The 14,429-nt window shown below is 34.5% G+C and overlaps 1 protein-coding gene across 2 annotated transcripts; it reads left to right on the top strand.

Moving 5' to 3' along the window:
* Nucleotides 1-289: 289 nt before the first annotated feature.
* LOC137408611 (receptor expression-enhancing protein 1-like) lies at nt 290-12,822 on the top strand. 2 transcript variants are annotated; one of them, XM_068095193.1, is made up of 7 exons: nt 290-358; nt 2,762-2,911; nt 4,342-4,462; nt 5,324-5,425; nt 10,026-10,140; nt 11,346-11,476; nt 12,257-12,822. In XM_068095193.1, exons 1-7 carry the CDS (start codon nt 327-329, stop codon nt 12,671-12,673), a joined length of 1,068 nt encoding a protein of 355 aa, XP_067951294.1. In that variant the 5' UTR covers nt 290-326; the 3' UTR covers nt 12,674-12,822. The 2 variants fall into 2 exon arrangements, with proteins under 2 accessions (XP_067951294.1, XP_067951295.1); XM_068095194.1 differs by having other exon boundaries at nt 12,236-12,327.
* Nucleotides 12,823-14,429: the final 1,607 nt, after the last annotated feature.

The raw sequence follows: 14,429 nt of genomic DNA, 5'->3' as shown, positions 1-14,429 counted from the left end.
GACCAGTACGAATAACTGCTGATGCTTTGGGAATTGCTTTCTTTCCGTGCTGCCGCAGTTGCCAGTCGATAATTAACTCTCGCTACTGTTGTGCTGACGCTGTAATTAGTTTCCTATTGATTGCCGCGATGAATAGTGAGACAGGCTCTCATCTCTACATTGCATGTGTTACTCAACTCTATAAGTCATAAGCATTCCTGCCTGTTAGCATGTGTAAACACACTTATAGCTATGGCAATACCGCAATGCTCGGATATACGGCTAATCCTAGACAGATAATCCTACGGCTAAATAGAGTGAAAGACCTGATAGAGTGACTATCACCGATGGCCTCTGAAATCATATCAAGATGTATCATGTAAGTGTAGTTATCTAGTAACTTATATCATCTAATTATATTCATCGTTTTCGCAATTGAATACAGAGTACCATCACAATGGAACAGTCTTCCAATAGACTGACGCAAAACCTCTGCATTTACTAGTTTTAGAGTTAATGTTAAAAGCCATTTGTTAAGCCTAGATTGATTCAGACCTGCTGTTTGAGTTTGCCAATTCCTGTGGGCCCAGCGCCTCGACTAGCTGCAGTGCTACTGCGCATGTGGGCCTCATCATACCTTAACAAGTAGGAACTAAGCTTCATTATTTTGTTTAACTTAATCAATATTATACCTATATCTTTATTTTGCTTAATTTTATATTTCTACTAATTGATGAAATAAAGTAGACACGCACTCACGTAAAACCAACACCGTTTTCTATTGCGTGACACAAACATACTACATCCGTTATCGTATGCTTCAGTTTACAAACTTTCTGTTACTACAACCTTCAATTCACTATCCCAACGCCTCCGCAATGCTATAAGATTACCAACTTTTAAAATACATTAGTTCAATTCACTCAATAATTCCTGACTTCTGTTTTTTATATTTTTTGCTTCCTTTATTTTGGCACATAATGAAAAACATTATTTTGTTGAGGATTTCTAATGCCAATTAAAAGTTATCTGTAGATGTAAGTCGTGTGTCACAGGTAAATTCAAGATGTTTAATTTCATATAGAAACTATGTTATATTCACCTTATCAGCAGTAAGTGTAAAGTGTTAAAAATACTTGGATTTAATAAAAGCAGACCTGTATAGAACTTTATTCATCAGCAGTCTAGCTGGTAGCAAAATATAAATATGTTACTAGAAGCAATAGAAGGTGTCTTGGATCAGATTGGTTCTAGGATAACTTTTAGTTATTCTTCGCTACTGCTTCGAATTAGCAGTTTCAACATGCATGTGTCCAGTTGCTTTTCAACAACATTCTGGAGGAGAGCTATACCCCAAAACAACAATCTTATACTGCTATGTTACGCTACTTACAAAGCTAATGCAAATGTTAGATGTTCCAAAAGGCACATCTAACATTTGCATTAGCTTTGTAATCTATACTCTAAATTATAGCATACCAAGCTAGACAAATGAAACTGTAGGGTTGAAGTTCATAGACAGTCAGGAGCAAACTCACTATTACTGTATGCCTAAAGAATCAACATTTTAACTCCCAGAAGCACTTGTTAACAAAAAATTTTAAGAATTTGATGTAATTATATGTAGAAAACCTTTAAAACTATTAAAATTATAATCGAGTTACGATTAAAAACTAAAAAACTCTTCGCAGGCGATGAACAACTCGTATTAGAAACCTTTAGGTCAGTTCTATCTAGGTCAGTTCTATCTAGGTCAGTTCTATCTAGGTCAGTAAGATCTAGGTCAGTAAGATCTAGGTCAGTAAGATCTAGGTCAGTAAGATCTATTGGCAAGTTTGTTGAATCTAATTTTCTTGTCCAATCTAATAACCATAGAACCAACCTTACAGAACTGCACCCAAAAGTAAAAACAATCAGTTTTAACCTTTGAATTTATATTAAATTCTTGTCAATGACATAAAATAGGTATCAAAATGCAAACTTTAGTCATTAACTAGACAACCTGCTTGTTTGTTAGTGACGAAGCAACACATGAGGAAAAAAAACATAAAAAGTGTGTAAGCATCCTTACATGCTGAAAAACACTAATGTCAGAACTGTGGACGCGAGTGGATAGAAGATGGAACTAAAACTTAATTACAGAGTTTGCAGCATTCACTAACAGCTGATTGGGATTTACTAGCCTCAAAGAGCCTCAAAATGTGTTCTGGATTAGAGGCTACCTCTAAAACAGCGAACTTTGTACAAACTTGACATTTCAGACTATTATGCCAAAATTATTATGATCAGTGGAAATAAAGTCAAATAAAATTAAAACAGTTGGTAGAAAAGTTTAAAATTGAAAACCAATTAATGTGATGACACCACTAGTACTAAAAATCAGCTTATAAGGTGGATAGAGAGCCCGCGGCCTCGTGGTCTAGAACACCTGATCTGCTAACCACAGGTTGGGCTCAGTTCTCAAAAAAAGGCCACTGGTGGTGGCAGGAAAGACAACTAACCTTGATTTCCTGCCTGCAATCGGGCATGTCTTCAGTCATTGAGGTTCCCTTGCCACTGGACTCAGACACGATTAGCCAAGATCATTGAGGCATTTTTTGTACAACAACGCTCTTTAAAAACACAGGGCAACTTCTGCAGACATCACAATCAATCTTCAAGAGATCGCTTCCTAGTACTGATACTAAAAAATTTTAAAAATCTTTTTATCCAGCCTCTTATGCAAGTAGATTGCATTATAATTAAGGTTTTGCTGTACTAAAACTTGTTGATATCATCATAGAATCGTGTTTGGACTCCTATATCCAGCTTACCGCTCTTACAAAGCAATCAAAAGCAGAAGTGCTCCCCTATATGTCAAATGGATGATGTACTGGATTGTCTTTGCTATATTCTACAATGTGGAAACATTCTCCGATCTTCTTCTCTCATGGTGAACTATTACAGATTAGCTAGTAATTCAAAATACTGATCGTTCTGGTGATTCTGCGTGCAGTGAGTAGTTTCTGTCTGAGGTAAAGGAAGGACTTAATGGTTTTCATAGCGATGTCAGTGGCGTACAACAATGAAAAGACACAAATATTGAAGCAACGATGCAATTGTTGTTGTTTGAAACTTATAGACGTAAATACTAGTGGGGTAATACAACTATAAATGGGTTGATGTAATTCATTGCTGCTGTGTCTAACTATCTAATCTCATTAGTTATTACCTATTATGGCCTTAGCAAAACTTTCACAGATTATATTGGTTGGTGCTTTAAATCTGAGCGGTTATTACAATTTATCCTGTTCTTAAGAATGTACAGTGAGTGGTACCTTGAGATATGACTGATGAGAATTGTTTTTTAATTTTCCTTTGTAATATGTTGTTTTTATGTGTTTTTTTTCTTCAAAGGATGGGAAGTGGAAAATTTGTATTTAGTTACTTTATATTAGACCAATTCAATTGACATTTGAGTGAATTGACATATGAGCTCGATCCCAAAATACATTAAGCTCGTATCTCAAGTCTCTCTCAGACCGCCATTAGCCACTACATCTGTCTCTAAGGTAAAAACTTACAGTAGCGTACATAGAAGTGCTACTTTTTATTGCAGATTTTAACAACTAAGTAGGTGGCTGTAAACAACCTCAATGTTTTTCCACCGCAATATCCTGTTTTCATATGTTTCATATGTTTTCATGCATTTTTTATAGTATTACCGGTAACAGATTAGTTTGTATTTAATTATTTTTTTGATAAGAAATAATGCTTTGAGATACAAGATAATTGACATATTAGCTCAGTCTCAAAACACATTAAGCTCCTATCTCAAGGTATCACTATAAGCCATGTCACTGTAGCAGGCAAATATTATTTGGCAAATAGTGGGCGGAGATGCTCTTAATGACCTATACAATGTTAAGTATTACATAACATGGCCAGTGACCTTCCGCAAAAACATTTTCACTTAATCTATCAATTCTCTCACACCTCGAACTTCCCAATTTTCATATTTACTGTTGTATTATAATTACTCTCCAGTATGATAATAAATGTGATTGGTTTCTGGTGCTAAGTAAATTTAGCTACAGGCCCGAGTAGCTACTGACAGCCTGGCGTCCGGTATGCATCAAGCAAATACTTGTTTAGCCGATTGAAATAATCTGTGCCATGACTTTAATCAACAATTTAATGTAAATGTGTGTGACAGAGTCAGAAATCATCTTGAAACGTGGCTATTGCTTTTGCTATAACTTATTTTGCAGTGAAAATAATAACTAGGGTTGATTACTGTTGATTCCAATTGAATCTGCACATTGCTAATGTAGTTATTGTTTGTCTTAATCGATTACAAGAATGTGTTCCTAATATTTGCAGGTTTCCCATGTACTATGAAATGAAAGCTATATTCGTTATTTGGTTATTATCCCCCTCTACCCAAGGATCACAGGTTCTTTATCAAATGTACATCCATCCTCACCTTCTGAAGCATGAAGAGGTATCTTCTATATATTATTACTAGGTAAATGCCCGGTTAGTGAAAAACAGTATATAAACAGCGGCAGATAATGTAGTTGCCATTGGCTAATTTGATTTAAAATTAAAAAACCGTAACTGGGAAAAGTAGTCATATGAGAAAGTAAACATGGCAGAAAATTAAAAATGGGAAATAGACAAAATGGGTTTCTCTTGGTCAACCGAAGACTAACATGAGCTGTCTATTGCCTCTGTAAAGTAGTTGTAACTAAACAAATAATACACAATCGTTACATTTTTACGGCTAGCTGATATTAATTCAAAAAGATTTAAGTGATTTTTCACATTTTTGACAACCTTGCAACCTTGATAACCGGCATATAGCTGAAAGCACAAATTTGAGAAATCTATGATGCACCTCTGGGGAAAATCAAAACTGATATCAAGTGATACGGTTTTAATAATAGAAAAGAACCACAATGGCTGCAATTAGGTATTTACGGTATTCTTATTCTCTACAGAATAGAAAAATTGTATAAAAAAATTCATTTGATAAAAACTCCTGTTTGCTCCTTTGATGGAACAGCCAACAATAAAACAGTCTAATGAATGAAAAAATTTATCTTTCAGGTATGTTATGGTTATCATTTTTCTAAAACAATAAATTCATAAAAAATTTTATTTTTTGCCCAATTTAGCCAAATATGGATGCATGCAAGCTTTAAATGGATTAGGAAGGGATTTAGGATTATCATCCCTAAAAGGTAGTCAAAATTATTTGCAAAAATTAATAAAATGATTTAATATTGCAAATTTATAAAACCTATTAAAGTTTTATGTAGCCTTGCTTGCTTTTGTTTTGTTAGCTTATCACATGTTTTAGGAAATTGAGCTAGCTTTACAAAAGGTCAAGTCACAAAGTTACACAACACTGCTGTCTGTTGGAGCACAGAGTGTGAATCTGGCTTTGCAGGGTGCCATCGCAGTAAGTTGTACTTGTCTTCAAAGCTTAGAGTAATGCTAAAATATTTTAGTCAAGAAAAAGTGTCGACATAGCATTCATTTTTTACAGGAGCTTACATAGCTATAATCAGTATTCAACATGAAACATGAAAAATAACTCTACACTTTCACAACTGATAGTAAATGAGGTAATACTGCTTATATGTTCATCAATGATCTGATTGCATCAGTCTAAAAGCACAAATAGGGATGGCATTTCAGAAGTTGTCAACTGTAAAGACAACACAAACGGTATTTGAGTACACTGACTAAGACTCAGAACAGTTGTAAAAGTTTATGTTTCAAAAGAATAAAACTTGAAACTGGGTTCGCCAATATTGCTAAAGCAATTCCCAATTAAGCTGCATCAACCCTTGCAACTGCATGTTCATATATAACTTTTACCTGGTAGTTTGGGTTTAAATTGGAAACATCTTTACTGCCCTTACCTGTTTAGCTACCCGTGAAAATTGATTCGGCGCTGGGTGACTAGCATGATGATGACCTAATTCTGATATAAGTAGGTTGGTTTTCGATCTCGCTCTAAATGACATATGTCAAAGATGATTTAGTAGGTTGACAATTACCAAAGAAAGAATATACTAGCTCGATGTGAGATAATTTTCTACCAGCCAGTACGGAGTCATATTTATGAAAAAATAAAGAGCTGAGAATGTGGGTTAGATGAGCCAAAATGACTAACAATAATGTATATGGTGTGTGAGCAACTCCTCGAAGATGAAGTATGTCTGCTTAGCTTACAGAAAGCAGAGGCTGTAGGAACATTGTTGTACCAACAATGTCTCTGTAATCTTGACTGGACATGTTTGAGTCCAGTGACAAGGGAACCTCAGTGACTGGAGACATATCCAGTTGCCGAGAGCAATTTAAGGGTGGATATCATTCCTGTCACCATCAGCAGTGGTCTTTTTTGCTAATTGAACCTCAACCTGTTGTTTGCAGGTCAATCGTGTCAGACCACTAGTTATTACTGTTCATGGTACTATATTTAATGGCAACCTTTTGAACCGGCCGGCTGAAAAGTAGTAAATTGAGATTATTTCTTACTTGCCCTGCTCATTAGTTGACAAGGAAGACAGAAAACCAGCTCAGTTTCAGAATCCTTGTTTACTTGTTTACACTGACTACACTAGCATCTCCGCACTATGGGTCATTACATATGGAGTAGATTGTAGAATGCACGTTGCAAAAATCAATGTAAACGCTAAACTGGTAAAAAAATAATGGCAAACTGAAATACCATCAAGAATTTTTTTTTAAATAATGTAGTATATATAATTTTTTTAATAACATGTTTTTTAAACAATAATATATATTTTAGCAAAGCTTTGTAGGAATTTTTACATTGAACTCTTAGTCAGCTAACTACAGCTGCTGCGATTTTGACAGCAGGCCCATGTTAAAAACAATCCTACGCTGAAAAATATGCAGGCACTTTGAGAGTGATGAATTGTAAGAGTGGTACGAAAGCTAGCAGACATATCCTCTGGTTCAGAGTGCATGTCTGAGTACCTGCAACAGATAGCAGATAAAATGAAAGGGTCTAACATTTGGTAAGTGGGTATTGCTCTAAACTGGTAGAACATTCATTAACCTTTGAAGGCTCACTTGGCAATCATAACTAACATACTTAAACTACTAATTGGAGGAGTCTGTGGTCTGCAATAATATATATTCTATATTAAACACTAACTATAATTAATAGTTAGTGTTTAATGTCATGAATAATTATCATAATTATCATGTATTAATTAAGGTATTTAACTGCAAGCAGCATCTAAAATATACACGTTCTTTAATTATGGAAATACGATCTGAAATTTGTGATTTACAAGTTTAAAAGAAAACAGGTAAGATAAGGCCACTGTTTTCAGAGACACACGATTAATCACAGTGTATCATCCTCTGCCTTACTTGCTCTAGATCCTACTTTGACTCTCCCTTTAGATGTAATGTTAGCTGTCTCAAGTATTCCCTAAATCTATTAAAAATAATGAAAAAATTTTGAAGATAGATATTAACTTTCTTTACACCGGTCCATGCTGTTTAAAGCAAACTAGACCACAAGATGAAAACAAAAAACAGTAAAGAAAGTTATGTGATTTGAAAGAAAAAGTGCTTTTTGCACAACTCTGTTCTATATTGTAAATTGGCCAGATGTTGGTGTCTGATATAAGGTGTTGTGGTATTTTTGGGACAGTAGGAATGTAATGGATGGTGTTTAGTATCAGGTGTTGGGGTTTTTTGGAGAACTAAGAAGTTCACAAAATTTTGTATCATTTTGATTTTTATTACTCTCCATTCTTTTACACTTCGCACCTTCTGTAGAGAAGGTAAGGTACATCCTATAGCCAGTTGCTTCTGTATAATTTACTTTCAACAATTTAAAATGATACAAGCCTTAGCTATTCCTATTGCGAACATATGAATGGAATGTAGGCAATGAGAAAGAGTTGTAGCTTGCTATTCAACTTTGCTAAGTCGGAGAGATAATTTTAATTACATCAAAAAACCTGTCTTTTTAACTGTTTTACCTATACACAGACTTTTCAACCAGGTCTGTAAGAGCACTAACAAAGATTATGAGGGTGGCTTGTCATTTTAAGCAAGTATTTTGGTTCAGGGCGTTGGCCTAAAATTAAAGATTTTAAATATTAATTCATTACAATATTTGGAAAACCAGAAAACTTTTTCAAATCTACCAACCAGAGAAATTAGTCCAGGTCAATCTAATCAGCAAGGATGCTATAGAATACTAAATTGGAGAATCAATGAATATATATCTATATACATGTATATAAATATATATATATATAACTAATATCGTTTTCTTGATATTAGTTGTGCTAGAACTTGTTCTTTGTTTGTGATTAATCTTTTTTATTAAGCAGGAAGTCTTCCTTACCAGGCACCAGGTAATCTGCATTGGATTTTTCATTGATAAAAATATTTTATGGTCTTGATACTAGGGAGTTTAAGACAAGAAGAGCGGTTAAGGTTGGGCACCTCTCATTACAACACTGATAGTATTTTTCTGAGTGTCAAACCATAGTTTGTTATTTGAAACTGAGAACTCAAATCTTTAGGCCATAGGCAACTTTAAGCAAAATATCACAAAGATAGTCAACATGAAATGCGCCGCAATAGGGTTTTGTGGGTGAATAATAATAGCTTGGGGACTGAGGGTAGTCTTATATATATATACAATTTGCGAATTCGCATAGTCAATTCTGCGAATTATTAAAATCTGCGAATATTTAGTTTTATTTTTAACACAGGGAGCATAATTACTACAATATCAAATTAAAAACCAGCCACTAAGCGGAGTTAGCAAACGTAGCTGAGTTCCAAACTCTTTTAAAATAATTTCCGAAGCTTTGAGTTAAGCCCATTGCCAATGCACCAAACTTCTTTACAAAATCATTCAAGATTATCGCAAGCTATTCGACATGATATCGTCATCACAAAAAACTCTCTTTCAGTTTTTTACGTTGAAAAAATTCATAACGTACCACAAGTTGTTGGTTCACCAAAAGCCTCCAAATCGATGAATGTTCATGAAAACCTATGGATGCAGCCAAAAATTTATAACTTAGTAAGATTGACATAAATTTCCCAGCTAAATAGAAACCTAAACACGTGGTTATAAGCGTGTAAAGGTTTTACTCTTTTGCTAGCTGCATCATTCGCAGATTAATTTATTCACGAATGTGTTCATCCGTGAATAAATTAGTCCGGGAATATGCATGAAAAGACATTTTTCGCGAAAATTAACTCCGCAAATAATTTCATCCTATAGGATATATTATATACATGTATATATATCATATATATCATATACATTATATATGATATGCTTACTTGTATATATATATATATATATATATATCAAGACGCTGGTAGTCCATGCGCTGTGAGAGATCATCATGTGTAATAACTATGTGCACAATTATTCTTAGCTGTGGAAAGATGGTTGAGTTGTGCAGATGGTAGCGCACTCAGCTGGGAGCCCAAATATCTGGGTTCAACTCCCGGACAGTGCTATCTTTTCCTATCGCTATCTTTTAGCGTGACTTTGGATAGACAGACAAACACAACTCTTATTATAATAGGTTTGAGTGTAATGAATAAACATGAGACGTCTCTACCAATTATATTAACCATACTCTCCAATAACTATTATTCAAGACTAGCAGAGCTCTCAATAGACCCTAATACAATTACATCTGAAGATATAAACGTAGCATGGTGCTGTGTGCGGTTAAGAAATTGTATCATGGGCCCGTCTCAACATACAACCGTCTAATTATAAGATACTGAGCTATGCATTGAACTATGTTAATGAGGTTAGCAATGTTAGTGTAATGACAGCTTCAATCAGCTCTTGTAGTATCCATCATCCATCCAAAGCAATTAGGTAGCATAATTAGTCTTTACCCTTATATAACTATATAATGCAAGAGTAGACAATTTCCTAATTTTTTCTTTACTCGCATAAATATCTTAGTCATGGGTAAATTATTATAGTTAGTATTTAATGTGGAATATATACTATTGTTCAGGGACAGACAAAACTAGCCAATGAGTTAAGAAAAAGTTACAGTTTCGATGCTGCAGACTCAATTCAGCCACAGATGTTATCTGCAGAAGATGAATACGATGGTAGAGAATTAGATGGTGAGTGAGTGCGTGCAAGTTTACATCCTTCTGCAGGCAATCAAATTGTATTTAAGCTAAGACGTTTTGATATAATATGGTCTGCTATGACGCTTAGGTTTAGCTGAGAAACCAGTCTTTAAGAAATCCATGAGCTAAACCAATGACAGCCAAGAGCTTTGCTTTTAGAACAAATATTCTTGGTTGATAGACGAGCTGTGATAAGTAAATGTATGAGTTTGAAGCCAGCCATTTTTTCTCAGATCTGCCTACAAGTGTAAAAAAGCATTGATAAAAGAGCATGCCCATATAGCCAATATAATACAACAGTTCTGCACTATTCCAACTATAGGGAAAAATATTGAAACTGAATATTAGGAAAGTTTGCCTAGCCAGTTGTTAACAGGTGATGATACCATGACCTTATACAGCGTAGTAGTCCTACCACAGCAGGTCAGATGCTCTGACTGAGAACACAGCGTTTCTATAGAAACTGGTCTGTTGCTAATCATATATGCTTATAGAAAAGGTAGTAATTTTTTGCGAACAGTTTGAGACAGGTTTAAAATTGAAATGATTATTCAATTTCAAACCTTGCAGCTTTAAGCTAAAATTGGCAGGCATTTTATGAAAAATCATGAATATATGAATGCACTTAGACCTATTTAAACCATATTTATGCTAAATAATTAGTTAACTCTGTGTTTTGCAGCAGTGTTTACTTGTAATTATCCCATTTTAGTCCATTTGAAGTACTAATCTTCTTGTAACTAGGTGAAGCGTATATCAAGGTTTGGCAAGAACATCTAAGTTTCAGGTTATTAATAGCATCAGATCATCACATACATTAATAGCCTCAGCTCATTCCATATAAAGCATTTCTTTCAATGTTATGCGTAATTTCCTGTACCATTCATTAAAGGATTGCTGAAGGTCTTTTGGGTCATGAATAACATTGTATCCTTGTAGGATTATTTGCTCCAACATACAATGGTTTTAATGTAAGAAGCCAATATTGTAGTAAGAAAAATTATATATAGAGTTTAAACTGTATAATACACATAACTAACATATTTTATTTAAAAATAAATAAGTGATTCAGCTCAATAAATTTGAAAAACTATTCAATTTATTTAATGCAAGCTCAGGTAAGAGTGGACAACTTCTTACAACAATAGTGACACGTTAGCGATAAGAGTAAGTTTATGAATTATTCATAACTTTAGATGGGAATTCACCATGTAATGAATTAAGGCAAAGCCAATATGAAAAGCACCTTTCCAAGCAAGCCAAGTTGAACAGCTCCCCTTCATTTCAGCAGCGTGCTCCAGTAATAAATCGACATGTTCGATCTTCAGTGAGTACAAATAACTATTTGCAAAAATTTGCCACTATGTCAATACATGAAACTAGCTAAGGATCTTAATACAGACAGATTGTTATGTATTGTAAAAATAGTTCTAAAGGGGAAGTAATCCGACTGTTTACTTTTTGGCACAAATATCACTACCACAAAGTGTGCATCTGCATTATCTGCTTGCCAGATTCATGAGTTTTGAGTCAAACATATCAGCAGAATGATTGGTTATTGCTATACAACCTCCAGTCTGGGTAGTTATAATTGCCTCTTCAAAAACTATTGATTTCCCGATAAACACAACGATTAATAATCAAAAAACCTGGTAGTTGTCCGTTTTTGGAAAAAGTGAATGAGGGTCACTTCGACTATACACTGATAAAAAATTAATCTAATTTCATTAGAGAAATCGTTCACAAGTTACAAATTTTGATTGTCGAACAATTGTCAACTACAATAAAGAAAACAGAGCTTCTGTCTAAAAGTGTCTAGATAGGTAATGCTCTGTACGAAGACGCATTAGTTGACAATGTTCACCATTTTATAACTTTGTGGCTAGTTCGCTGTTCAGCATTCTTCAGTCCAAAAAAAACGTTTCGTTTATACAACAGGATTGCAGTTCTTGAAGATCATTATTGTTACTATTGTAAAGCATATTGATACTGCAAACCAGTCTTAGTGATATGCTCTAAGAATAACTGAAGCATTAGCTATCTAATAATGTAACAATTTGCATATGAAGAATCAATCACTCTATAGTTTATATTTTCTACTATATAGCAATCTAGCCCCAGTGGTCTCTCTCAGATGAGCAGGCGTACGATAAAAGCCACAGAAAGTCCTAGAGCTGGAGCAAAAATTGTTTCTCCAGTGCAGCGAAGGCCAAGGTCACTTTTAGACAGATACTCTACTTATGAGCCAGTACATACACATGTCTCTTCTAAAGATAAAGAAGCAGGCAAAAATACTCAATCTAAGGCTTCGACTATTTCTCGTCCGAAATCCTGTGGTGCATCTTTGGATTCAAACACACCACAGGCGAGCCACACTCATCTGGTGACTAAGCCTCCTTTTGTCGCTGTTGAAAAGCCTGTACAAAGACCACGATTTTCGGAGTCTACACTTCGATATCGAACCAAAAAAATTAGCGACATTAAAAGTCATAAAATTGAATCACCCTTTGTATCTATTTTTTGATCATCTGACTTTTCTCTATACTACTATGTTAACATATACCACCTAGACATAAAGAGCAGTGAAGCCACTCACATATAAGTTTATGACCAACTATGAACCAAGTGTGAAAATGAAAAGATGCTCCTTTTATCAGATTCAAGGATTTCGTAACAACTGTTTCATAGATTCAGAAATGAATTTAACGACACTTGTATTAATACAATCTGCAATTATTTATGTAACATTATACAGTTGTTTTATATTTATTTGATTATTGTCGTTCCAAGTAGTAAAATCATCATAGCGGTACATACTGGGTACGTGAAATGCTCAAAGGCATGTACAGTAAGCAATCTCGAGAGAATATGCTAATTAGAAAAACATATGGAATGAGTCATGTGATAGACATACAGCTAATCTTGCCACAAATTTTTATCAAATATCCATCCACTTGTTTCTATCACAATAAAATATGGCCATAATTTTACTAGCGCCAGCTGCGATCAAGTGTTAGGATGCTAGTTTATAAGCAGTAGGCCCATGGTTCAAGACACATAAAGACCGCTGGTAGTGTTAGGAGGGGCATATAACCGCAGCGACTCATTTTGTGCTAAGGGTGACAACCCTGCAAGAAAACCTAAGGCAGGCAACAGAAAACCAATTCAGTACTTTCTCAAGAAAAGTCGTGAAATGTCTAATTGGAGAAAACCATGACATGATAAGTCTTACTAAGACAGAATAGTCTTGAGTTACCTAAGAGTATATCAGAATACGCTTAGGTAACCAAAAATTTTACTGTTTCTTTTGGTCACTGGAAACCAGTTCTTTCGATGGAAATTAAAAATGGCATGCAGGTATTAACAAAGCCACCTTAAAGTCTGTGGAACAAACAGGTACCACTTCTCTTGAATATAACGTGGACCCAGCTGATACTCCCTGAACAATTTGTGTATCGATGGTAGTTTCATGTTGACATATCCTTTATAAGAATGCTGACTTCACTATAGCTAAAGTCAGCAAGTGGTTCATAGTGAAATAAAATGGCTACACAGAAGTGAAGTCGATTGCTGTGAAGACTGCAGCTACAAACACCCGGCTAAATTATGTACGCAGCAAACGTTTACAAATTCAAAACACAAACAAAACTCCAAATAATTTTAACTGTTTTATTTTAACATACCAATATTCATAAACTTACCAGCATTATTGATGTTTATGTTGTTTTTACCAAGATAAAGATTCTTGGACTGACGCAGACAAGAGTTGAAGGTTGTTTTAATCACGATAACGTATGTCAATATATATCCAATTCATTATATCAATATTTACATTACGTATTTGTTTCAGCTCAATACCGAGTTATCACCTATTATCACAAACTATTAACATTTTGTGCTATTTATGAGTGACGACTCACACAGCCGTTGAAATAATAATATAATTCTCAAATATCAAATCTACCAACCATCTGTGACCTAACACATTCCTTTCAATAGCACCAACACAATTTGTTTTAAATAATGAGCAAATTTCTAGTGATATAACTGCTCACACATTGTATACTTTTAATAAAAATAGCTGCCCATACATGAAAATAATATAATAGCTGTTTTGTTGTCTATAAGCCCATTCTATACTTAATTTTAAACAGAACCATATAGTAACAACCGCATGAAAATGTTCCTGCTGCAACAGAACTATAAGCGGCATGCAACAACACCACTAGTACACTTAAAGATTTAGTAATACAGCAAGCTTTTGCTTATGGTGCAGACGG

The sequence above is a fragment of the Watersipora subatra genome, chromosome 11 (assembly GCF_963576615.1).
Source record: "Watersipora subatra chromosome 11, tzWatSuba1.1, whole genome shotgun sequence".
In the NCBI taxonomy this organism is placed as follows: domain Eukaryota; kingdom Metazoa; phylum Bryozoa; class Gymnolaemata; order Cheilostomatida; family Watersiporidae; genus Watersipora; species Watersipora subatra.
The sequence above is the reverse complement of the archived record's forward strand: the minus strand, read 5'-3'. Positions and strand labels throughout refer to the sequence as shown.